The 27,131-nt window shown below is 40.3% G+C and overlaps 1 protein-coding gene across 1 annotated transcript; it reads left to right on the forward strand.

The window, feature by feature from the left end:
- The first annotated feature begins 356 nt into the window (after positions 1-356).
- LOC140236023 (eukaryotic translation initiation factor 4 gamma 2-like) lies at positions 357-27,084 on the forward strand. Its single transcript, XM_072316000.1, has 19 exons — positions 357-430; positions 2,981-3,103; positions 3,745-3,847; positions 5,540-5,650; positions 6,830-6,896; positions 7,540-7,632; positions 12,113-12,171; positions 12,341-12,451; positions 13,828-14,010; positions 15,147-15,288; positions 16,083-16,244; positions 16,827-17,377; positions 17,623-17,934; positions 18,802-19,017; positions 19,466-19,771; positions 21,441-21,598; positions 22,910-23,118; positions 23,656-23,777; positions 25,260-27,084. Exons 4-19 carry the CDS (start codon positions 5,579-5,581, stop codon positions 25,329-25,331), a joined length of 2,835 nt encoding a protein of 944 aa, XP_072172101.1. The 5' UTR covers positions 357-430; positions 2,981-3,103; positions 3,745-3,847; positions 5,540-5,578; the 3' UTR covers positions 25,332-27,084.
- The last annotated feature ends 47 nt before the right edge of the window (positions 27,085-27,131 follow it).

The raw sequence follows: 27,131 nt of genomic DNA on the forward strand, positions 1-27,131 counted from the left end.
AACCGGTTCCATGGCATTTTCTCCTGCAACAATTACTCCCATGAAATATCTGCTCGCTAAGCCAAACATAAATCCTACCCACAAACATAGCCCTAACCCTAATCCTAATCCTCACATCAAACTAAACCTTAAACCCTATCACAACCCTTGCCCTAACCTTTAGTCCTTGGAGAAAATAAGACCAAAGTAATTGTCGCAGGAGCAAAATTGATGTTGTGTCATTACAACCATCGTTTTTCTCTGCCATTTTTTCCTGAAGGTGTACTCGATGTGATTGAAGAGAGACAAGGCAGGAGCACCCACACTTTGTCTTTTGAGAGGCTGTCCACGACAAACTGGGCAAGGTGGAAGGCCCGGCACCAAGAAGTGGTGCTTCTCGAGCTCTTCCTCTTGGCAGGACGCAAGAGACACCACAACAAACTTACCAAAGGTACGTTCAGACATTTTTGAAGATCATCCCCTCGCCTTCTGCTTCTGATGTCAAGTTTTCCGTCTTCTTTTTCCTTTCTTTGTCTTTTTTCAATTCTGTACAGTTGTTTTTCACATTCTCTCTCTCTCTTCTCTTTCCTTGTATACTTGCCTGTATTATAGAGCAGCGTAAAACTGTACCAATGCTGCATTTTACATGTAAAGTCCCATTTATTTTTGATGTGCAGTTTCCTTTCTCATTTTATTTTCTTTTTTCTTGTGTTTCATTTTTTTTTTTTTATCTCTCTGTGACTTTCTATCTGCCTTTGAATATTACTTACAGTACTGTGTAGAGCATCAACAATCAAACCAAAGATTTGTTCTTTTCTACTTCTGCTACCCGTTGCATAAAAGTTATGATTATGGTAACTTTGCCATCCAATGGTAACTTCCATGGAATTCTTGATTTTGATTGGCTGTTGAGTATTGTTGCCATGGTAGTTACCACTGGATGGCAAAGTTACCATAATAGTAACTTTTATGCAACGGGCCCCTGATGTTTTGGTGACACAACATTTTCTCCTGTGACAGTTGCTTCGGTCTTATTTTCTCAAAGGACTTAATAGGGTTAGGGGTGGGATTGGATTTTAGGTTAAGCTGGATGTGAGGGTTTGGATTAGCACTATTGTGTATGTTTGTGGGTAAAATTTATATTTGGCTTTGCATGTAGATATTTCATGAGAGTAATTATTGCATGAGCAAATGTCAAAGAACCAATGTTTAATCATCTAGATGTAATTTTTTTCCCGTCCTATGTTTCCTTTTTTTTTTTCTCTCACAACTGTAAGCCTTATCCATTGCTCTATCTCTCTGTTTCTATCTCTTTATATGTTTGTCTCTGTTTCTCTGACTTTGAGGATACCAGGGTGCCCTCAACCCTCCTCAGCTTTTGCTGTCATACCAGTAATACAAATAGTTTGCCCGTTGATGGCTTGATCTTTATCTCCCTGTAGTTTTCTCTACTTCCATGTATACCTCCTTACTTATAGTACCTCAGCAGCATTACCAAAGGCAAATTCAAACTCTGTTACCTCCGTAGTTGTTTAGTTGGGATGCCCCGAACTCATTCTGTTGGTTTTTTCTTGTTTTCATGTTAAAGCAGAGAGAGAGAGAGAGTGAGCCTTCTTGGGTTAAATGTCCCTCATATTGTACCTCAAGAGTATTCCTGTCAGCAAATTCAAATTCTCCCCCTTGGTGTGATGAGGTACTGGTAATTTCCCCTGTTTAGTCCTTTTTCGCTGGTGTGCATGTATTTTATAGCAGAGATAAGATAACGCTTCCCTGGTGTGTACAGTGTATGTACTGGTACTGCAACAGCATTACAAAGGGCAGTATGCAAATTCTTGCCCTTGTATGATAGTGATATCCCATGATATTTTTTTTTTTTCCTTGGGTGATTTTGCATGTATGGCAGAGGGAAGGTTTCTTCACTGAGACTTGTGTCGGTGTCATTATTGACACCTTCCACTCCGTTTCCTGTATAGGAAATGGCCTGTTATCAGGACACATTGTTGTCCTGCCTCGAGCCATACAGTGTAGAGTGTGAGCATTGTGCATGGTATAAGTAAGCAGGCACATTGTAGTTTCAGAATGCATGTAAGCTGCCTATTGTTTTTTTTTTAGGAATAGATAACGATATGTGTCCTACGCATTGCACTGCATTGATTGTGGAATACAATGTACCCTTGTACCAATGCCTTTTCAATCAGTTTGTGCTCACATTACTCTCAGCAATGCATACTCAATGAAAACATCAGATTTGGTTTTAAACCCCTAACCCTCTTTAGTATGATATGTACTCTGTATTTGACATTTAAGTAAACCAAGAAAGAAGAAATATATGGTACTGAAAAATTTCATTGTGATATGAAATGTAACATCGTGGCTTTTACAACTGTACCTCTTTCTTTAAAGTATGCTGCAGATATGTACAGTATTTTATGGCAGTGAGGCTTCACTAGTTTTAAAAGAAATGAAGCTGAAAACCTGGGCTGCCACTTATTCGCTAGTCCAACCAAAGCATGGACTATCCAACGCGGAGGATCACCTTCCTACTAAGTGTAGCCAACAATCCTCTCTCCTTTTTTAAAGGGATCGTATAGTTTTGGTTGAGACCCAATTTTAGGTTTCTAACATTATTTGGTGAGATAATGAGAAACCTCTTATGAAATATGAAAGAGCATGTAATTCTATGAGGAATTCAATGTTTATTTGATGAAAATTGGTTTCGAAATGGCTGAGATATCAAAAAAAGAGCGATTCTAATAAAGTGTGGGACCCACACTTCATTACGATCGCTTTGTTTTACTTTGTTTTTGGATGTTTCAGTCATTCCAAACCCGATTTTCATCAAATAAACTTTGAATTCCTCTTAAAATGGTATGTTCTGTACTATATCATAAGTGTTTTCTTGGTGTCTTGCAAAAAGTTAAAAGCCCAATTCTCATCTCCACCAATACTGTACCATCCCTTTAATATAATGAACCGTGTTGCCGTTTCCATTTTCATGCAGCAATTACCCCAAGAATGAACCATCTGTGAGAAAAGTGACTCGCTGGGTGCCGCCGAGCACCGTCAGACGTGATGAATCGGGCTCTCGTGATCAGCAAGACGTGGTCTTCAGGCGTGTCCGTGGGTAAGAGCCGACCCCCTTTGACCTACCACCTGTTACTCTGAAATTCAGCCAGAAGTACAATTGCATTATATTCCCAACACTGTATTGCACACAAGGACCACATTCTTTGTGTGATAAATTTACTCCATTATTTTATCAGTTTCTGTAAAGATTATTGAAAGGATATTAGTACACAACATTAATTTGATGCAGAAGATTCAAATTTTCCTTTCTGATTTTGTTTTAAGACAGGAAGACTTTTGTATTAGGTTCAGTGGGAGACTTATGAAAATGAGTGGCATTGTCACCTCATTTAGTTTGTGTGTGTGGTTCCTACAAATAACACTTACACATAAAACACATTATATTATACACTGATATGCTATAATTACATAGCATTCTTATTTTGTGTCCAAGTTTTAGGAAATTTCTTCTACTGATATTCTGTTTGTTTGCATAGTAGTCTATTCACTGAAGCCACTGTGAACATTCAGTGGCATTGATTGCACTCTATGCTTGTATGGTGTAATTGCTTATCTCTAAGCTGAAGGTGCCACTGATAGAAACATTTCTAGGGACAATTCTCTAGAGGGTTAAGCACCTCTGAGCCGTACCTAGGCATTCACCAAACTTTTGTGTGCCCTGTTTTCATTTCTTTTCAGTATCCTTAACAAACTCACCCCCGAAAAGTTTGACAAACTCTGCTTGGAACTCCTCAATGTAGGCATCAATTCAATCGTCATCCTCAAAGGCATCATCTTACTGGTAAGTCATCCTCAGTCAGATCGGGGCCTGTTTCATAAAGATTGAGCGTAAGTTGTGATCAATGACGAATTAAGTTTCATAAACAACTCTGCGATTGATGGCAAGTAACGCTCAAATTACTGAAAGTTACGCTTGATTTTTCTTGAAATCAAACTTGTGTGTCTTTATGAAACAGGACTTACAGTCAGTATTGAACTTACACTCGATTCACATTCACTGAGTTACGCTTTATAAATTGAGTTTAAGATCAATCACAACTCTTTATGAAACAGGCCTCTAATCACACAATAATCAAGTCTGTTCATCCATCAAGTTAAAGTGTTACAGAAATTCTGTTGCAGAAATATTCGCCTCGTCATCAGCAAATTGGCACCTCTGGCTTTGTCTGCTTGTCTTACCTTGGGTAATGATTAGATTGAAATGGTTCAAATACAGTGAGTATGAACAGAATCGGAAAGGAATGAGTAAAAACGTGCCAACTGAAAAAACGGAACGTTTACTCTCTGGATTTGTGTTGCCAGTGTAAGAATCACTCGTAACATTCAACATTTCAGAGGTGTTGTGGAAATTCTGCAACAATAACAATTATACTGTAAAACATGATATATTCGTGGCATAAAAATTTCGCCAAGTGGAGCCGACGGCCTTTCTCGCGGCATGACATTTTTGCAAAGTGCCACTGGCATCCAATGCATATTGTGTAGGCAAGAACTTTCGCGTGCAATTTAATTTCGCGAATGTTGCAAAATTAAAATGCACGCAAACATTCCTCATTTTACAGTATATGAACAACAGTGTGTTTAAAGGAAAAGACTCTTCACACTAACTTTTGAGACTCTAACAATGAATGATAGAACTTTGTAATGAAAAGATGCACCACCAAATGGAATGATAGAACTTTGTAATGAAAAGATGCACCATCAAATGACATGAATGTGTTTTTGACGGTGACGATGTAAGTCTGATCATGGTAATGGAAACCCTCCTTATGAAAAAAAAAAAAAGTTGTGTTGCCAAAAAGGCTTTTTGTATCATTCAAATCAAACCAAAACTGCTCTGCCTGTATCATCCTTATAGGTAAAATTCTATAGTTTTAAGTCACTGGTATACATTTACAGAATTTATATAAAAAGATAGGAAAATAAAAATTGTGATTTTTCATCTTATGTTCCAACAGCTTATTTTAAGGGCATGACATAGATACATTGCATCCAGTAATCCTGTATTATTCTGTGCACTTTATAAAGTTAGATGTGATCAAGACCATCGTGATCACATGTAACATCATATACATGTAATGGAGAACCTATTCCAAACTCTGAATGGAGTGTTTTGCAGAACAAATTTTATTTGTCAGTTGTATTCAGTGCTGATTAATACCCGGGTGATTTTCTCCAGTGTAAGGTTTATATGGCAGCAAGTGGTTTCGATGCTGTTGAGTAACCAGTGTGGAGTTTCGCCACATCCTTAAAATCTCTTCTAAATATGGGAAATCTTCACTCTATGAAGAAACGCCAACTTACACTGCGTACATAATCTTCTAATCTTCGGGTAATGGAAAAATGGTATATAGTAATTGAACTTGTGGAACCCTTCTTCATGCAAAATGCAGGCTCTGCTGATCGTCATGTGAAATTTCTGTGTTGTACTATAGTCAAATTTTATTTCCCCTTTTTTCCCCTCATCATCCAGGTGTTTGAAAAAGCTCTAGAAGAACCGAAGTACAGTTCTATGTACGCGCAGCTATGTAAGCGACTAGACGAAAACGCCCCCAACTTCGAACCTTCGGGTTCAAATGTGAAAGTGAGTGTGGTCTTGACTTATCTGACAAGTTACTGCTTGCCCTATCTGTTGTTGCTGTAAAAGTGGTAATTTTTGGGCATTTTGTGCAACATGAAACTACCACAAAAATGAAATCGCTTGGATTTTTTGCCAGTTATATATGTAATGCTATTTCAGGTATACTTTGATTCTGTGGAATTCAAAAACATGCAGAATGTACTTCACCCAGCTAAGCGCAAACGCCTACTTGCTCAAAAATGTTCACTTTAACAGTATTTTTTATTTTGTGCCGTGTTGAGAGAACTACTGCTACAGTTACATGTAAGTGGTAAACAGCAGAACTATGCTCACATTTTGACCTCTAGGTACAGGTTTGCATGCGATACTCATTCATTTTGTGTTTGGCAAGGCAGTAAAGTGGCAAACATAATGTACCTGAAAGCTTTCCTGTTGTGAAGTTTTTAGAGCAGAGATTACTTATCATTATAAAACAACATTTCTAGATTGAATCTGCCTGTGACCTGCCTGAAAAAAAAAAAAAAAAAAAATGCTAGTTACGCGTACTCTGTTATCTTGAAACTACCACAACAGACAAGTTTTGATATTCCTCTTTTTTCTCAACATAAGTTTACCATACTCTAAATAGAGACCAAAAAGCTGTCATTTGTCATTGTTTTATACCGCTTTAGGTAGGTTAGGGTAAGGAGCTCATGTAAGATTGCTGTCACAGGCATACAAAACTCACAGTACATATAATACTAAGTACACCTTAAATTTAGCAAGTCTAATTTTTTCGCACATTGGGATTCCCAACAATTTCACGAGTGATTAAATTCGCAATTGTGGAGTTCACTACTGAATGGAGAAATGTATGCACTTCTGTCACGTTCATGTCGGGATCAGCGTTAATGTTTTCATGTGTTTTTTTAAATTTGTGAATACCATTCTCCTTCTAGAAATTCTTGACAGTAATAACCTCACAAAATATTCGGCCTGTACAGTAATTATGTTATACAAGAAAAAATGTCACTGTAATATATTATGGTAGTAAGGTATTGAGTTTCCGTACATGTACTTCACGATGCTACTGTATGAGAAAAAGGCGATTGGGTATTCTACTGGTCTTGGATCCTTTCCTCAAATCATATTAAATTATATTAAAGACATTTCTCTCTCTCTCGCTCTTTTTATTCCACACAGACCTTTCGGCGCTTGCTCATCAGCAAGTGTCAGGACGAATTTGAAAACCGATCCAGAGCATTTGCTGGTGAGTGTCAGCAATGTAGAGTTCCGTCAGTGGATATGGACTGTTTTGGTTGAATATCTGTCACTTCCAAACCAATCTTTTATATATGGATAGGTTGTCCTTGGTCTAGAAAACCCTGGAAAAGACATAAAGAAATGAAAGGAAAGAGGTGTGGAGAAGTCAGGAAGTATAGATATGATGACATTTTGCTCTAGTGTGATTAAAGCAAAAAAAAAAGTCTTGCTTCAATTTGTTGTTCTTGATGCTGCATCCTTTAGTAGTTGTGGTAATACTTGGGGGTGGGGGGGGGGGAAGAGGAAATATGATCTTCTAGATTGAAAAAATCATTAAACATTTGTTCTTCTATAGAAGGTGCAGGAGCCCTGTCTATATTTAAGAAGAGTGTACAACGTCAATATGAGGTTTGTTTTGTTTTTGTTTTTGTTTTTGTTTCTGTTTTTGTTTTTGCTTTGTTTTTGTTTTTGTTTTTGTTTTTTATGGGGGGGGGGGGGGGGACTACGACATGGAATTTTGCCGCAAGCTAAAGTGAAGCATTTTGCTCTTTCAAGGCCCCCAAAGTGTTTGCGTAGAAATGATATCTGTTGCCTCCATACGAATACACGGTAGAGGGAACTTATTGGATACTGCTATGTTTGGCTTGCAGCTTTCGACAAACAGAATGGCGCCCTCACGCAAGATGAGGAGGACCAACGTAACCTGGCCAAGCTCAAGATGCTTGGAAACATCCAGTTTATTGGTGAGTGTGCGCTTGTGTAGGTTGTGCATTATTTGTTTTATGAAGTAGATCATGTGTCATTTGTTGTATGAGCTCCTCCCCTTGCTAGAGACTGAAGATATGGAATGACTAATGGCTAAACACACTGCAATAGTGTTAACTATTCACTACGGCACAGTATTTCTCTTTTTATGCCTCTGCCACGAAGTGGTGCCGGAGGCATTATGTTTTCGGGTTGTCCGTCCGTCCGTACGTCCGTACGTCCATACGTCCGTACGTCTGTACGTCTGTACGTCTGTACGTCCGTACGTCCATACGTCCGTACGTACGTCCGTCCACATTCGTTTACGCGATAACTTGAGTAATATTGACTGGAATTTTACCAAACTTGGTCCAAGTATAAAGTATGATGGGGCAATTAATTGATTAGATTTTGGGTGAAATCGGCCAAAGGTCAAAGGTCAAGGTCAAATCATTAAATTGTATCTGTTTACGCGATAACTCAAGACTGGATTCAGCAAATTTCACCAAAATTTGTCTGAGGATGATGTATGATGGGACAATTACTTGATTAGGTTTTGAGTGAAATTGGACAGAGGTCAAAGGTCAAAGATCAAGGTCAAATCCTAATATTTATCTGTTTACGTGATAACTCTTAACTGGATGAAGCAGCTTTCACCAAACTTGGTCCAAGGATGATGTATGACGGGGCAATTAGTTGAGTAGATTTTAGTGACATTGGCAAGAGGTCAAAGGTCATAAGGTCAAGGTCAAATGCTAAAAACGCTGCTATTTCCCCCATATCCATGCAATGCCCGAAGGTATTATCTTGAAACTTATTGTAGACATGTACTACTGCATAAAGATTCTCCAGAGAGAGTTTCATGTCATAAGGTCAAAGGTCAAAAGGTCAAAGGTTAGGTAAATATGTTACAATTTTACTTCTCTTGCAAATGGTTCAATGCATCTTCATGGAACTTGGTACATACACATGTACTGACTGGCAGGGATTTTCTTGGGAATGTAGGGGTCGTGGGTCACTAGTCAGGGGGGTCAAAGGTCAAGGTCAACTCCTCAAAATTTTACTATTTCCCTCATATACTAGTATATGCAATGCTTACATTATTATTTTTAAAACTAAAACTTGATATATACATGTATTCCCTAATGGAGATTCTCTGAGAAATTTCCAGCCAGAAGGTCAAAGGTTAAGGGTCAAAGGTCAGATTTAAATGCAAATATATATGGGCAATTCCATGGGAATGTGGACATGGCACTAAAATTTCAAGTTTATCATATTGCAAAAGAATTACTCATTATGTATTACCCATATATTGAAGTTGAAGAAACTCAAAGAATTATATCAATCGGTCAAATATTTCCTGAGAAACAGCTACAAATGTTCAAGACAATTTTTCAGTCATCCAAATTGCTAAAATGCATGCTTAACTTGATATACATTTTTTTAAAAGAAAAATCCTGCTAGCACTTCAGTTAAATCATTTTAAAGAAGCAAATTGGTTCTACTTCAGTCTCCCATGAGAAAATTTCTATGCCACCTTCAAAAAATTTTTATCACCACCTGAAAGTTCAGCCCTTGAGCCATGTAACGCGAGTTACCGAAACAAAAAATATTTTTCATTCTGAAGGAAGCAGTGCAGGTAATTTGTTGGGAATCATAATTTTTTAAATTCATCACACCCTGATACTGTACACAGGATGTTGACTTGAATAAACACTGTCATCACATTAAAAAATGTCAATGAAAAGTGTAACGCGAGTTACCGGTATGTAACGCGAGTTACCGACTATAAACACAAGTTTCCACCAACGTAAGCAAATTTTAACACTTAATTGAGCTATATCATGGTGAAAACAATCAAATCTAGTGTTATACATACTATGCTGGACTGAAACAAAGGAGAGTAGCCTAATAAACTGTGATTGTATAATACTAGCATCAAGGCCACTGATCACATGCCACATTGAGGAGTCTAGCCAGGCTTACTGCATGTGTACATAGTCTGTACATGTACATCCAGCAGTGAACGAGGTTAACCTAAAATTTATCTTCTGAAATTCCTGCATTAGTATTACAGAATTTTTATTACAGTAGACCTATAAAGCAGCAAGTGTTGGTTCTAATACTTATTCGGTGGTCTAGTGAAAATGACGCCTGTCCGGAGATCAGCAGCAGGAGGTTGTGGGTTCGAATCCGGCCTGCTCAAGTACCCATGTGTGCCCATGATTTTTTATCATGGCTACTAATAAAACACTGATCAATTCAGTTTTTATTATGTTGATGTAGGGCAATTTGTCAATTAGTTGCAATAATAACATCTCAACGAAAAAATTTCATGAATTTGAATAATTATGCAGTACCCGCTGCATGATATAAGGATTAGAACCAACACTTCTAGTCGGGCGGAAGTTCGGTGGTCTAGTTGCGAGATGATGCCCGTCCGGAGATCAGGAGGTCTTAGTTCGAATACTGCTCGAGTATGCACGCCCATGACTTTTTTAATCATGGCTACTACAAAAACACTGATCAATTGAGTGCTTATTTAAGTTGATGTAGGGTAATAAGCCAGTTCGTAATTACACTGTAGTTCATGTACACATTGGTACAAATGACCTTTCTTTTCTCTCAGTTGGTTCGGCACTTCACTCTTTTTCAAAGTGGCATAATGCATAAAACTTGCCTGACATAACAATTTATGGAATTCATGTTCAAAAAAAGAATGAACTTTCATTTCGATCAGGGGATCAGAATACTCCCATCAGTTTATAATTTAGCAAGCATCCATTTCATTGTTTTGTATTGAATGCAGTAACAGCTTATTTCCTTTTATATTGCAAAATACCATTCTTGCTGTCAGGTGGATGTGCTGGCAAGCATCATTTAGATAAGGATCACATGAATAATCATCACATCACAGATGCTTATATCAGTGAATTTACAAACCAAAATGCCTGTTGGGACAAATGAACTTTTTCTGCTCATGCGCAAAGTGGAATTACGAACTGGTCTATTTGTCAGTTAGTTGCAAAGAAATTAGAGTTTTCAAAAAGACAGGATTTTAATTTTTGAAAGATTGTAGGCTTTTTTGTAAACTTGTCAATAGGGTTTGATACTTTTATGTTTTGTTTTTAAAAGAATTTCAACATATTTCATTTTTACACTCTGAAAATTATGTACTTATACACCTAAATCATCTGGGTATATATTGAAACATATTCAGGGTCTCTTTGAGGAGTGAAGCTCTTTTTAGTCTTAAAAACATTCTTCTCTATCAATTGGGTTGATTAGTAAAATATTTGTTTAACATTTATTCATTTTACTATGTACTAAGCATCTCTCAAAATATTTAACACAAGATTCAGTGCCATCAGAACAGTTGTATGTCATCAATTTGTGTCACCCTGTGTTAGTGGACATAATGTAACGCGAGTTACCGTAACGCGAGTTACCGATAAAAAGGCTCCCTACATTTTACCAGGTCATTGTTACTCAACTTTGATAGTGTTAATTCATGAGTCCTAACCCACTATCAATTCAAGGTAGGAAAACTTTTATCAGGATTGTCTAGTATGAGGAGAATTGACCTTGTCCTTTTTGTGTAACGCGAGTTACCAAAATTAAATGATTCAAGAATCCCAACATGTTTGTCCTTTATTTTTCTTTTTGGATTCATTTAGTTGGTGTATGTCTACTTAACCAATGATGAAAAAAGTAACTTGTGGATCCTTCCAATTACAAAGATATTGGCACATTATCCCATAAATGTACCCATTATTTGTAACGCGAGTTACCGTGGAATTGCCCATGTATATTTTACACTGTAATTACACTCTTTCTTCATACCTTGAAAATTACTCAATGCATAAACTTATAAAAGGGTAGGTCAGAAGTCAAGTAAAAGTTCTCAATTCCCCAAATACAGGTACGTGCACTCTTACACAATTATAGCAAACCTAGTTCAAGGAAAGTGAACATTCAAGATATTTCTGACAAACCTGTCATTTCAATATTTTGTTAGTTTTGTGAAACTGTCATAACACATCGTGAAGACATTGTACCATACACCTATTGGGAGAATCATGCATTATGGCGGAGGCATCAGTCGCCATAGCGACATTTCTAGTTTTTTTCTCTTTTTTGTAGGGTAGGGGGTTGTCATCTTTCTATATTATTGGTAATATGATGTTGAAACAAGAAAAAACATGTTGACATATTTGGTGTCTTACATCCTTTAAGAGGTATGTTTTCATGTTTCATTATTGGGTCATTGCCATGTTGTCCAGCATCATTATGACCATGTGTACTGCTCTGAGCATGTTATTGTCTTTTTGAGATTATATTCGTTATTACCTTCGCTAACATCGTCTTTAACAAGAGAGGAGGCATTGTCGAGATCTGATTCTTTTATTCTTCCATACTGTTGTGCAATGTCGTATGTAGCGTTTTCAGAAGGTCTTGTTGTGGCTTATTTTTCTGCAGGTGAGCTTGGTAAGCTGGAGATGCTGCACGAGTCTATCCTACACAGGTGTATCAAACAGGTAAGGATGCTTCCATTACCACCTCGTCCATGCTCTTTGTACACCATCACCACCACAGAATGAAGTTTGTAACTGGTGTTTAGATACACACGTATGTGGGTGTGTGGTATGTTTCCTACCACTTTCACTTTTAATACCGTGCCTTCTTCTTGCTTTTTACCTCCTCTAGCTCCTGGAGAAGAAGAGTCGGGAGAGTCTGCGAGACAAGGCCGAGGACCTGGAGTGCCTCTGTAAGATAATCACCACTGTGGGCCGACAACTCGATCATGACAAGGCTCGGGTACGTTCTGCGCACTCCTCGCACCATTGCCAATCTAGAGTTGCCAAATGATCTCTTACAGTTGCGATGCTGCAAATTCCTTTGCACCTGTACTCTCTTTGCGCTGTTGCCAAGTTGAATTTCCCAGAAGTGATCCTACAGAGTTACACTGTGTCACTGAATTTTTTTTTTTTTTACAAAATCCAGTGACACAACAAGGTCTTTTCCCTGAAATGATTCATAACGTTGAATCATCACAAGGTCCTTGCACAGTTGGTGCTGTTGCCAATTTGGTCTTGTATATCTTGTACAGTTGTAGCATCACATGTTTAGGACTACAATACAAAAAACAAACAAACAAACAAATAGAAACAAAAAAAAAAAAGAAAATGGGAGGAATTGGAAACAAAACTACTTCAAGCATTGTGTTGGAATATCTGTGCTTTTATTTTGAACATTATGTCTGAACGTTAGTTCTTTCATGCAGCTGGTACCTGCATCTCAAATGGGAAAATTAAAACATATCTAATGAGCTAGTGTCTTGTGTTTCAAGGCTAAAAAAAAAAAAAAAAAAGTTTAAATTTTCAGCACATTTGTCAGAATTGAATTGCAGTAGAACAAAATAGAACAAAGTCTCAATGTTATTATAAAAGAACCTTACCCGCATACTGCAGAAAGCGTACTGGTCTTAGATTCATTATAAGGCTAGCAAGAAAGTATCTAGTCATTGATAAGAATGTTTACTACCTGTAATGCGTTGCATGTGTAAGTGTTTGTTGGCCTCTAGTGGTTGGGAGTGGAACAAGAACCTCACACTTAGCTCTCCTTTCCTCTCTCACTCTCTTTATTCCTCCCCCACCCCCCATTCCCGTCTTTCTCTTTCTCCTCATCACTTGCTCTTTCTTATTCTTTTCCTCTCTTTATCTCCCACCCACATATATAGAGGGCGCTGTTTAGCAGCTGCAGACGTGTTTTCAATGTGTTCTATTTTCTCCACTTTCTTGCATTAAATGCTATGTTTGGATTCGTCTTTCAACGTGACTACATGTATGACATTATGCTGTATTTCATTCTCAGGTATATAATCGGTGTCGTACATTTGTGATTTCTGTGAGTCCGATGGAAAGCAACCATATCAGCCTTCGAGCTGCTGGATTGTTGTTTTGTATTAGAACAATGAACCATACTGTTGTTGTTGTTGTTGTTGTTATCATTATTATTATTATTATTATTATTATTATTATTATTATTATTATTATTATTATTATTATTATCATCATCATCATTATCATTATTATTACTATTATTGTTAATATTATTATTATCATCATCATCATCATCATCATCATCATCATCATTATTATTACTATCATTATCATTACTCTTGCATCCACCAGGCCTGGATGGACACATACTTTGAGCGGATGACCCGCTTCTCGGAGAGCATCGAGCTGCCCTCTCGTATCCGCTTCATGCTCCAGGACTGCATGGACCTGAGGAATAACAAGTGGGTGCCCCGCCGCCACCAGACGGACCACGGGCCCCGCACCATTCGGCAGATCCACCAGGAGGAAGCTAAGGTGACCATGCCCTCCATCCTGCATCCTAAGATGCCAACTGTTTCGTTGTGCGTTACCATAAAAAACTCGTAGGACACGCTCGTTTACAAGGTGCACCCCGACTTTGGGACTTGGTAAAAAAAAAAAGAAGAAATGATTAGCGATAGTGATGACAATTTGCAGGTGTAACAAACAACTTGCCTGAGCAGACTTCCTTCTTTTGATATCCTTCTCCTTGTCCCCTCTCATCTCATACTGAAAGGAAGTGTGCCGTATACTTGAGTTTTTAAGTTATTTTGTACTGTTTTGTTTTTGTTTTCACACAAAAGTATTCCAGGTTTCATGGAAAATGCTATTTTCCCCAAATTGTGTCTCTACATATATCTATGGTACAAAATGTAAAGATTTTTTTTTTCACCAAAACTCTAAATTTGATTTAAAAAAAAAATAATTGAATAAAATAGATAATACTAATAGCTACAAAGATATAAATTTCAGACCTCAGAATGCTGCAGTGCTGTTTTCAGGGCTGGCATCCCTGCTCGAGACACCAGACTAATTTGCCACAATAATCAATGTTTTTATGCCTGATGAGTAAAGAAAAGAAGGAAATTATATAATATCTTTCCTCTCAAAAGATAGGCATACCTTTGCAGGCACTGGACTTAAAAAGGTATTTGATAAATGCATTCAAATCAAGAAGTTGTCAGGAAATTTTCCAGTCAAGAGGTCAGGGAGATTATTTGATAGTGATTGGAGTGGTGTTGCCTCACTGAGGAGATTCGTAATTCTCGAGGACAGACAGAGAATACAGGATGGGCACATTCATGTTATGAGTATTGGATGAGACAACGTAGGGCATGTGGCAGGGGCGTAATATCGGGTCGTGTCGCAGTCCGCCATGTTACTATGCGAATCAAAAAGCCCTGATTGAACATACACATCAAGACATGTGGATTCGAGTGAAGCCCCATTGAGGACTGCACTTCACATAGTGATAACTTCGTTATTCCACTACCAACAGAATGCAAAGAAAAAAAAAATGGGTATTGACTTGGTGCTGGGTTCGTTTTGCATTGGAAAAGTGTGTGCTTTTGTTTGTGTGTCATTTGACTGAGACTAATTGCGTGACTGTGCCATGTTCTTCTTGACCCCAGAATGACCATCATGGCAGCCAGTCTCTGAGCCGCTTCAACCAGCCAGATTTCTTCAGCATGAACGGAGAGCGGGGCTTTGCCAGCGGCCCGCCCTGGGCGGCCAGAGGAGGCATGGCTGATCTCTTCTTGCAGGATACTATGTGTGAGTTCTGCGTGTTGGTGCTCTCTGACAAACCCATCCACATGCGAGTACATGCACTCCCACACACAAAACCTGCCCCTACCCCCTCCCCTACTCGCACAGTCACACATTCATGCACACTTTTATTCATGGCATCTATGCAAATGCAGAAGTTAATCCCATGATCAAAGATGAATTATCTATTTATTTATGTATTTATTCAATACTTCATAAAAACCATACAAACAAACAAGAGAAATATACAACATATAAGTATAAATACATTACATTCAAACTCATGCCAATTATCTTCGCACTGTCAGCCACTCTGTCACACCCCATCAATGAGCTGTGACTTAACTTTTCTTGAAACCATACTTATGGCAAAATGAATGTCAATAGCTGTAAGTAAGCCAAAGATATTTGGAAAGCCTGTCTTATTGGTCATCAGATTATAAAGTACAACAATTGTGTGAGTAAAAAAAAAAGTGCAAACTAGCAATAGAACAGGAAACGTTGCTATGCAGGGGGTGAAGCAGGAACATCCGACAATTTTGTTAGAAAAAGAAAATACAAACTACTAACATAAGAAAATTACGAACATCAAAGCCGAAAGACAATTTCAGAAAAAATATAGTGTTTGGCATGATAATACATGGAAGAGATTGAATACTATAAAGCTGAGCGATATATGATATGAAACAAGAGAAGTATATTCTATATTCTAAGACAAGAAAGGAGATGCCATTTATAGTGAATACTCTTGGACCAAGTTTGCTGACGTTTTCTGTCGGTCCGTCTGTTGGTCACCACAGCTGGAAGGGTTGGAGCAGGCCCGGGAGTGATCAGTGACGAGCTGTCGCCACCGCCCGTCTTTGAGAGCTACAGTCCCAGGATGCAGCATCGCCAGCCGCAGCAGCAGCAGCAGCAGCGGGGCAGCAGTAACCGCTCCGACAGCGGGGACCGCCAGAGTCAGGGTACTTTTCCTCAGCACTCTTTCTGTTTTTGAGGGCTTTCGTGTTGGTGGTTCCCTCTAGCGTTGAATTCAGTTTATTCGGAACTGACCACAGCACCAGTATCCAAAGCCAGAGCAGAAAACATTGGGGGGAGGGAGAGTTGATTGTGGAATCATGGTTGTATGTCCAGGGCCTCGCTCCATAAAAGATGTTAGGATAGCAACTCTTGCTGGAATGGCAACTTCCCATAGCAACAGCCAATCAAGAAGTTGGATTCTTGTCATAACCATGACAGTTGCCATTTCGGGGAGAGTTGCCATTATATCAACTTTTTATGAAATGGGGTCCAGAAATGGAGTTTGTCATATCAATGTGATCAACTGATAATGCGGATTTTACTTCGAAAGCAGTTAGCTGTTCCAATTTCAAATCCCTCAACAACTAATAATTATGTTTATCACTTCATAAGGTCTACATTTCCCTTGCCTAATCCCTAATCTCTCTTCAAGCTAAAAGTAAAGTGAGGATGACAATAAGCAAAGATGGGACTGTTTGCTTGAGAATGGTATCTTTGTTTGGGGTTTTTTAATGCACAATGTTCAGGCCATCAGCACCAGGGAGGCTACCAGGCACCTCGATTCCAGCAGAACCGCAACCAACAGAACCCGCGGGGCCCCGGCCGTGATGGAGGAAATGGCATGCAACCACAACAGCAATACCAGCAGCGGTACCAGCCGCAGGGCAGAGAGAACCAGCAACAGGGTAGAGGCAACCAACAACTGCAACAGCCGCTACAGCCGCCCCAGCAACAGCAGCAACCGTACCAAGGCAACTACAATAAGCAACCGAACAAGCAATACTACAACAAGGAGAACCAGGAGTACCGGGGCCGGGGCTCCGGGGAGAGGGACCGGGACCGGGACCGGGACCGGGACCGAGGAGGGGGAGGGGGAAACAGGGGGCCGGACAGAGGGTACGGCCAGCGCCAGGACCGGCAGCAAGGGGAGAAGATGTACGGAGGTGGGATGCCAAGAGATGGGGGAGGAATGCAGCGGGATGGAGGAGGTGGAGGCGGAGGAGGAGGGGGCCCCAGACAGAGGGATGACGGCAGAGACATGCGCCCTTCTCGGATGAACAAAATGGATTCTGGAGAGGTGAGGTTCCATGATCAGCAGTAGATCTAGTCTGACCTCCAAGCCAGAACATTTATAACCCCAACATCGGAAACAACATTCGTAAATCAAAGAAATGTTAGTTCCTATTGAAAGGTGTGTGTTTGTATGTTTGTATGTGAAGCATGTGACATCTGTGACTAAAATAATGTATATATTAACACATTAATAAATGAAATTGTTATCAATGTGTAACACGGTCTCCTCTTCTCTCAAACGTTCCACAGATCAACCTCCGCCCATCTTCAAACATGATGCTCAAACCTCAAGGACCTCGATTCTTGCCACCCAGTGCCATGTCCAACGCCCCGAGCTCCAGCCCCCCGCTGGGCATGACCCCCCTGCAGAGCCTCCTGCCCCAGAACCCGGCGGCAGGCATCAACCAGCCCCCACCCCTGCAGGCCGGCTACCCTGGCCTGCCTGTCAAGCAGCAGGGTGGCAGTGGAGGTGGTGGTGGTAGCGGTGCAGGAGGGGGTGCGGCAGAGAAGAAACAGGAAAAGAAAAAGCAACCCACTAAGGAGGAGCTGCTGAAATCGATGGTCAGTCTTCAGCAGTAGTCTTTCACGAAGCCAATCCTTATGTTTAATCTCTTGTCTGCAAAAAGGCTCTAGGAAATGCAGTAGTTTCCTGTTATATTAACTTGATATCTACATAATTTCTGTTCTACCCCCATTCCACAGAGATTTTCTCTCGTCGTTCACTCATCAGAAGCAAGTTTATCGCTTCTGGCCGCCCACCAAAGTGTATCAGATCACAGTCCGATGAATCCGACTTGTGTTGGTCCACTATCGGGTCAGTGTCAGACATGTCAGGCGGTGATCCGATGAGGCAAGATCGTCCGATGAGGATCATGTGCGACATTTCTTGACACTCACCTGATAGTGGACCAATGCAGTTGGATTCATCAGACTGCGACCCAATATACTTTGGTGGGTGGCCAGAAGCAACAAACTTTCTTTCCGATGAGTGACCGATTAGAGAAAATCTCTGTGGAATGGTGGTATTACAGAAGGAGCGGGAGGGATTTCATGTCTACTGAGGTAAGCACGCATCAGTGATGAGTTCTGATATGTGATGTCTCGGTAGCATGAAATGTGACTGTGTTTCATAACTGTCTTTCCTTTTTGTAATGGTTAGTGAGCTGTGCATGTGCCTTCTTCAGAGGCAGACAGTAAGAACATAGATCACATATTTAAATCATCATACTTTTATTAGTATAATCTTGAATTATACTGTATGTAATGGTATGTGAATTGGTTGTTTGTCCAGTGCTGAAATATGCCATGTTGAACCTAAGAATACTGTATGTTATAAGACAGAGACTGTTACTGTTGGAGACCGTTAGAGCAGGATGTTGTGTACTGACCAGTCTGCTTGTGTTACTATTTCTACTGCGATGCATCCAGGAGGAGCTCTTGACCGCCTACCTGTCCAGCAAAGACAGCGGCCAGGCCGTCCAGGCCTTCAAGGCCTTGCAGGCCCCCAAGAAACACATCCCCGCCCTGCTCTCCTTCATCATGACCCACTGCATCCAGCTGTCGGATGCTGAGAGGGAGGCTGCCGCCGCGCTGCTCTCTGGGCTCAAGAAAGAGGGCTCCATCAACGGGAACAACTTCATGGAGGTGAGAGGCCCCATGGTTCACTTACGGCCACCGTACACCTACACAGCTTTGCCGTAATTTACTGGTCTTACAGCCTTCAAAAGGACAAGTCCACCTTCATAGACATGTGGATTGAGTGAATGGTACTATATTAGTAGAACGCATCAGTGAGAGTTTGAGGAAAATCGGACAGTCTGTTCAAAAGTTATGAATTTTTGACGTTTCTGCTCAGTCACTGCTGGATGAGAAGACTACTACAGTTTGTGATGTCACATGTGTGGAACGATTTATAGAAAATATAAAGAAAATTCAACATACTTTCACTTTTCTCGCATGATAAAAGAATGCTTGGCTTGCGTCTTTCAGAAGGCAGGGGAATAATAGTTATCCATAGGTTCTGCACTCTACAAATGATGTATTATTACTATGCCTTATTCTATATCTTTTCTCTCGCACTCTCTGTCACCAGGCTTTCTCATCCTTCTTGGAGTGCTCCAAGGAGCTGGAGTCCGAGGTGCCGCTCATCAAGTCCCACACGGCGGGGCTGGCGGCCGGGGCGGTGACAGACGAGGTGGTCTCGCTGGCGGACATCGCCGGCCCCCTGGAGAACGGGGCTTTCTACCCGCTCTTCCTGCTGGTGCTGCAGCGCATCGCCAAGGCCCGGGGCCGCGAGGCCCTGGTGGCCGTCTTCAACAGCAGCAAGGTGGACATGCTGCGGATGCTGCCCGAGAGTGACCGCAACAAGGAGAAGATGATGGAGATCCTTGAAGGGAAGGTATGGCTCTGACCACCTTGACCATTGGATTTAAAGGGGCATTCCAGACGATTTCCAGAATTTCACATCATGCAGTACATAAATCAACAGCTCCATGGGTCCTTGTTGTTACTTGAGAAGAGAAACCAACAATCTGAAAATCTTTAACAAATTACACTGAACAGTGTTGGTGACATAGGAGCCTCACATATTTTAGAAATGTAGCAGCGTAATTCCATTACAATACCACTTGCTTAACAAGTTCACCTGTGTGGAATCTATGCATGCCTCCTTCTTTTGTTCTGCTTGCTTGAGCCCCAACTCATGCATTCTTATGGTGAGGCTGCCATGTCATCATCCTTGTTCATTGCAATTTGTTATAAATTTTTAAGAACATTTATTCCTCATCCCAGTCACTATCAATTCTGAATCTCTGTACTCAGTATAACTTATTTATAGTTCAAATGTAAAAGTCTGAAAACCTTCCGGAAGTCCCCTTTAAAGGGACTGTACAGTTCTGGTTGAGTTGAGGATTTAGCTTGTTGAGGATTTAGTTTTGCGAGATATTCAGAAACCACTCCAAGAGATGTCAAAGAGCATGCTATTCTAAGGGGTATCAAAAGTTTATTTGATGAAAATTGGTTTTGAAATGGCTGAGATATCCAAAAAAACAAGGTGAAACAAAGAGATCCTAATAAAAAGCGTGGCCTGTCGCCTTTTATTATTATCACTTTTTTGGATATCTCAGCCATTTGAAAACCAATTTTCATCAAATAAACGTTGAATCCTTCTTAGAATTACATGATCTTTCATATTTCATGAGAGGTTTCTCATCACTTAGGAATGTTCAAAACATGAATCCCCACCTCAACCAGTACTGTGCAGTCCCTTTAACCTTGTCCCATGGCCCCAATGGCATCGTAAATGACCTAGGCTTTTGTTTCCAAGAGCCAACTCTGTCAGCGGGTTGGTGTTAGTATTGAGTGAATTGAATTGTAGATGTGGCATCATGGCCATTTGAAAAAAAAAAAAAAAAAAAAACCTTGACCATTTAGACTTCATGTAAAATTGCTCGTGTAAGCAACCAGAAAAAACAAAACAAAAAACTGTTGACTAGCTTTCATGTAGAATGATGTCATAGAGTTTTGAGCATGTGCAAATGTACACTTGATGATTGAAAAGGCCATTCCGAAGACTGTGCTGGGACTCTGCTCTGTATTCCCCACATATGAGATGTCATTAGTACTCACAAAGCATCTTCTTATCCCCCGCCTCCTTCCAACAACAATTTAAATGTTCGGTATACCGATGGTCGTGTGAAGCAACTATTGCAAAGGTGCCATTTTTCATTGATTCTGCATATACATGTGTATATGTTCAAGTCGTGGTAGGAAAACATGAAAATCACTCTGAATTTGGAATTTTCCTGTGTTTACATTTGCAAACACTGAAGTGTTTGGACACCCCCTTGATAGTCGATGTATGAATGTTGGCAGCCCCGCTGCAGTGTTTATGAGTTTGGTGAAAACTGTTCTTAGAAAAGAAATAGAGATATGGAAAAGGCATGTAAGTTGCAGGGACTTGAAGGAGAAAAGTTCAGCGTGAGATTGAAAACATGCCTATCACCTCCATGAGGTTTATATGAGGATAAGGACAAGTACAGGAGCAATTTAACTCACTTGCATTCCAGAACCTGAGTTTCCTGTTCCCGCTGCTCCGTATGCAAGCCGACGTCACCAAGCAGCTTCAGACAGACCCCAGCCCAAACGCCCTCTACAAGTGGATACGCGACAACGTCTCGGCGACGCTGCAGAAGGACAAGGGATTCATCAACGCCCTCACGGCCAGGTAGAAAACAAAAGAAGTCGGGGTCAGAGGTCAAATTGTAATTGTTATATAGGGCACAACAGAGTCACAAGCATTTCAAGTTAGCTGGTTGTGATAATCTGATGAAATGCCCCGTGTGGGAAGGTATGTGACTTATTAGGAACATATTTCTTGTTTCTTGTTTGAGTAGCATAATTGTATGTGCCTCATCCATGTGTAGATTGTAGTTTGTGGATGTCAAGATTTGAGCAGAGAGAAATATGTAGTTTACGAAAAACATTTAATGTTTCTGACCAACTTGCACAGGATCAAAATTTCTTGTGATTGAGAGTGTCTGGTTTCATCTCAGCTTCTCCTGAGATGAAACACAGAAGGGACTGAAAAGAGATGAAAAAACAACTTTGTAACACTGGCAGGCATGGCTAGGAGAAACCAGGGAATACACAATTTTCCAATTTTCAATTCTGATTCTAATGAGCACATGAGGAACAGTATTCGCAGTCTTCTTCCACTGCGGAATCTCTGACACTTTCCACTGGGGTTTCTTCCAGTGATCTCCCACTGCTGTTAATCTCCCAGCACACATGCACATTTACCCGTAGTTTAGATGATGATGATGATGATGATGATGATGATGATGATGATGATGATGATGATGATGATGATGATGATGATGATGATGATGATGATGATGATGATGATGAAGAAGAAGATATGATGATGAGTGATGGTGATGTAGTAGTGGAGGAGGAGGAAGATGATATGGTGATGTAGATGGGATTATGGGATGGTTAGGATGATTGTGATGATGATGATGATGATGATGATGTTGATGAGGGTGACGATGTTGATGATAAGGGTGATGATGTTGATGATAAGGGTGATGATGGTGATGTAGTAGTGGGGGAGGAGGAGGAAGAAGATGATATGTAGATAGGATTATGGTGATGATGTAGTGGAGGAGGAGGAGGAGGAGGATGTAGATGGGATTATGGGATGGTAAGGATGATTGTGATGATGATGATGTTGATGATGTAGTGGAGGAGGAGGAGGAAGATGATATGATGATAGGATTATGGGATGGTTAGGATGATTGTGATGATGATGAGGGTGATGTTGATGATGAGGGTGATGATGGTGATGATGATGGTTATGATGATGGTTATGATGTTGATGATGAGGGTGATGATGGTGATGATGATGGTTATGATGATGGTTATGATGTTGATGATGAGGGTGATGATGGTGATGATGATAAGGGTGATGATGATGGTGATGATGATGTAGTGCACTTATTGTATAATGCATTGTATCTCTCTGTCTTTCCACCAGTGTAATCCGGTACATCGTGGGCGAGACTAGCCTCTCAGAGGGCGCTGACCCCACCGTGCTCCCTGAGAAACCGATCCAGGAGAAGGAGAAGGGGCTACTGGAAAAGTTTGCTCCCGTCCTCACCAAGTTTTTCCACGAGAGCATCGACCTCCAGCTCAGTGCCCTGTACGCCTTGCAGACGCAGTGCCACAACCTCAGCTTCCCCAAAGGTACACCAGGATCCTTCTTTCTTTATTTCTTTCTTTCTTTTTTTCTTTTTGGGGGGGGGGGAGGGGGAGGGGCATACTATTCCCCTTCCTTTCCCGCTTTTCTCATCCCCAATCCACCCCGAACTTTCTTTGCCAAAATTACAAAGTGCTACTATCTCATCTAAACCAAGGATATATCTTAACCTGTTGAGGACGAGTCCCGAGTATACTCGGGCAAGTGTCTATGGGAAATAGGTGCTGTAGCAAAATCAGCCCATCCTCAATGGGTTAAGCACTTCTTTCTGATATCCCACCTCTCCCCCCACCCCCCCCCCCCTTATCATCCTGTTATTTGATTTGCAATATTAAATGACTGATATTACGTCGTCATGAGACTTGCATGTTTCACAACTGTCACATCGTCGGACAAATCATAGAAAACTTCTCATTTGTCTCTTGGTGTAATCTCTGCTCTACTTGTTGAAGTTGATTTGAACGCGGAGAGATCAGAGTACCCCTTTCACACATCCCTTTGACTCTTTTTGGCCCAACCCTCAGGCATGTTGCTGCGTTTCTTTGTGAACCTGTACAACCTGGAAGTGATCGAGGAAGAGGCCTTCATCAAGTGGAAAGAGGACATCACAGACGAGTTCCCCGGAAAGGGACAGGCTCTCTTCCAGGTAATCCCCACTCAATTTTGATTTAAAGGAAACCAAAACCCAAAGAGCGATGAGGATTGAGTGAAAGCAGCAACATTAATAGAACACATCAGAGAAAGTTTGAGGAAAATTGGACAATCGATGCGAAAGTTATGAATTTTTAAAGTTTGGGTGTTGTAATCACTGGATAAGGAGACTACTAGAGTTTATGACATCATGTGTGGACAACAATATAAAGAAAATATGATCCACTTGATACTGACATAAAGGGTAGTAATTATTCCCCCTGCTTTCTGAAAGCAGTTAATCAAGTGCTCTTTCATCATGCTAGAAAAGTGAAAGCATGTTGAATTTTCTTTATATTTTCTTTATATTGTTGTCCACACAGAATGTCATAAACTCGAGCAGTCTCCTCATCCAGTGGTTCCAACACTAAAATTTAAAAAAATTCATAACTTTTGCATTGATGGTCCAATTTTCCTCAAACTTTCACTGATGTGTTCCACTAAAGTTGCTGCTTGCACTTAAACCACATTGCTCGTTGGGTTTGGGGTTCCTTTAATTTGATTTAATATCACTAGCAGTAGTAGTAGTAGTAGTACCAGCAGTAAGTGGAGGCTCTCTTTCAGGTAATCCCCACTTGATTTTTATGACCTCTGCCAAGGGAGGAGGTTATGTTTTTGTTGGTGTTGGTTTATTTGTTGGTTTGTCTGTGTGCAAAATAACTCAAAAAGTTTTGAATGGATTTGGAGGAAACTTACAGGAAAGGTTGAGAGTGACCCAAGTAACAGACGATTTGATTTTGGTAGTGATCCAGGAATTTTTGTGGATTTTATGATGGATTTTTCGATATTTTGGCAGGTAGGGTCAGTGACCTATGGAGTTCAAGCTGCACATTTTTGAGGTTTTCATACACGCACTAAAGTATGTGCTCTAGTTTCTGCTAGGCCGAGGTATGCCGTCCAACTGGAAGTTGATGATGTATCAGAAGGCTTCTATATTGGGAAATCGGGCAACTTTCAGCATGCATACATATGTATGGAATTCACTGATCTCTACAGAAGAACAAGATGATAAGCAATGGTGGAAATGAGCTGCTTGGTGGAGGTCTGTGCTCTCAGAGTGCTTCTCTAGTTTAACTTGTTTTTGGTTGGCAGTACTAGAACTAGTGTAGTAGTGTAAGTGTGTATAGTAGCAAGTATGATGGTCTTGTTGTAGTGTTAGTATTAGTGGTAGTGTTGGTGTACAGCACCCTCTCCACAAAGAACTGTGGTGCTCAAACCAGCTCAGTTAGTCACTGAGATGAATGGTACTATCGATGAGTCACAGTTGTGGTCTTTCCAATCTGATTACTACTGTAGATAGATTAAAGTACTGTCAAGAGGAAGAAAAAAAAAATCCTCTTGCTGTGAGAGTCTGTGCAGTCACCGTGATTGGTCTTACGCTGTGCTCTAACCTCCATCATCTCTCCCATTCTTTCTCCTCCCCTCTCTCTGTCTCTAGGTGAACCAATGGCTGACGTGGCTAGCAACTGCTGAGGAGGAGGACGACTCGGATGAAGAGACCGAGGACTGATCGTCATGGCAACTCGCCGCCGACGAACCTGTAAACACCGTCATCATATGACCAAAAACGTGTTCAGACCACTGTGCCGGGGTTGACTGGGATTGTAGTGGTGGTCCGCAGATGAAAGGGAAGATTTGCTTGTCGAGACAGTGTACTTCGCACCACAGTGTACAAATTTTTAGCAAGAAAGAACGAAACTCAATTGATGTAATTCCATGTGTTATTATGAATGTAAACCTGCAACTAACAATATGATGTCGAATTGTGGAAGAGAAACTCTAGAGCGATAATATTTGATTTTCATACTAACATGAAATATGAGACTAGTGCTGAGCGAGGAGATGAATGGAAGAAGATTTTAACCATTTTGATTCTAATTTTGATTTTATGTACACAAATGATGTAGGGTAAGCACTATGTGTAGTCTAGACAAGCTAGCTTTGGCTGTGTACTAATCATGACCTTTATTTTATTCTCTGTGTTAAGCATTGTGTGTTGAAATGACATGTAACAGACAAATATTGAAAAAGAAATCAAGAGACTGCAATGTCAAATTTCGTCAATCATGCCGAGATGTAGTCGTAGTTGACACTATTGCTCACTCTTCAGTTTGCCGCCAGATTGGAGCGTTTTCATGTTTATGTGTAGATTAGGGAACAAGCAGAGAAGGAAAGATTTTCACCTGAACTTGTTCGACCTGTACATTTTTGCGTTTGTTTTTGTTCACAAGCAATTGCTGAATTATGAGAGGATGCTTTCCCTTATTTAAGAGAGCAGTGTCAATCCGCTACATTATGTTTATATTTCATGACTCTGTGTATAAAACTTATTCATTTACACAAAAAAACAACCAAACAAACTTGACTCTTGTTATTGATTATGTGATTAATTTAAGGGGGCATTGCTGTTTACTCTGTGTTTCTTAGATGTTTTTTTTTTTTCTTTGTCAAATTACACACCAAAGAGGCCAACAAATGGAGAAAGTGGCAGAATTTCTCTCGATTTTCGTGTAGATCTTCTTTTAAAGGAAAACTACCTCCCCCCTCGCCTCATATTATGTGACTGGTAGGTAGCCGAGTAAGACGGAGAACCGTTTGTTTTGTTGATCTGAGGCTGATCAGAGTCTGCAATGTCTCCTTACTGCTGTGCAGTGGAGAATGCCAAAAAGAGAGATCGAGTATTATGTCACAAAAACGTGTGGATGCGTGGAAGAGATGCTGGCTCAGTTTCTTGGACAGTCCACCCTGCAGACTTCACATACGAGTCTGTCTTGGGGTACCAGTACATGAGACCTTTCATCATTCACAGCCCCAATAGTTTCAGGGTTGTATACTTACTGTTATAGGACAACTATGAGCATTGTGATCCGTTGACAATCGATGTATAGCATGTGAATGCACTTCAAATGTTTGCATTTGCAAGAACTTTTTGCACGAATGATAGCTAAGCCATAGAGGGATTGAACTATGCCTCCTAGAGTAAGCAGATATCAGACAGTCTATGTTGGCCCGTGAGTTTGTTTCAGTGAAACAGAAGTTGGATATTTTTTCTTTTGTGCATATTCATGAAGATTCCGAAATGTTGAAAGTGTTACATATTACATTCATTGCTCATTTGCTCGTCGGGAACCTCTTGACATGATTCTTGTTCCTTTTTTTTTAATTATTATTATTGTTAAGTTTATGAGATATTAATTACATATTTTTGAAACTTTGCAGAGATATCATTTTGAATCTTAGCAGAGATATCATTAAAAAATATATTGTGATGGTAATAATGGTGATGCCAATGGTAACTGTGACAGGAGTG

This window comes from Diadema setosum, chromosome 12 (assembly GCF_964275005.1).
Source record: "Diadema setosum chromosome 12, eeDiaSeto1, whole genome shotgun sequence".
Taxonomy (NCBI): domain Eukaryota; kingdom Metazoa; phylum Echinodermata; class Echinoidea; order Diadematoida; family Diadematidae; genus Diadema; species Diadema setosum.

What these genes read in the sequence shown, in the direction of transcription:
- LOC140236023 (XM_072316000.1), top strand. Translation starts at nt 5,579, where the DNA reads ATGTACGCGCAGCTATGTAAGCGACTAGACGAAAACGCCCCCAACTTC. An exon ending in AGGAGCTGCTGAAATCGATG is followed by an intron (nt 17,935 to 18,801) that starts GTCAGTCTTCAG and finishes CGATGCATCCAG; the next exon opens with GAGGAGCTCTTGACCGCCTA. An exon ending in ACGGGAACAACTTCATGGAG is followed by an intron (nt 19,018 to 19,465) that starts GTGAGAGGCCCC and finishes CTCTGTCACCAG; the next exon opens with GCTTTCTCATCCTTCTTGGA.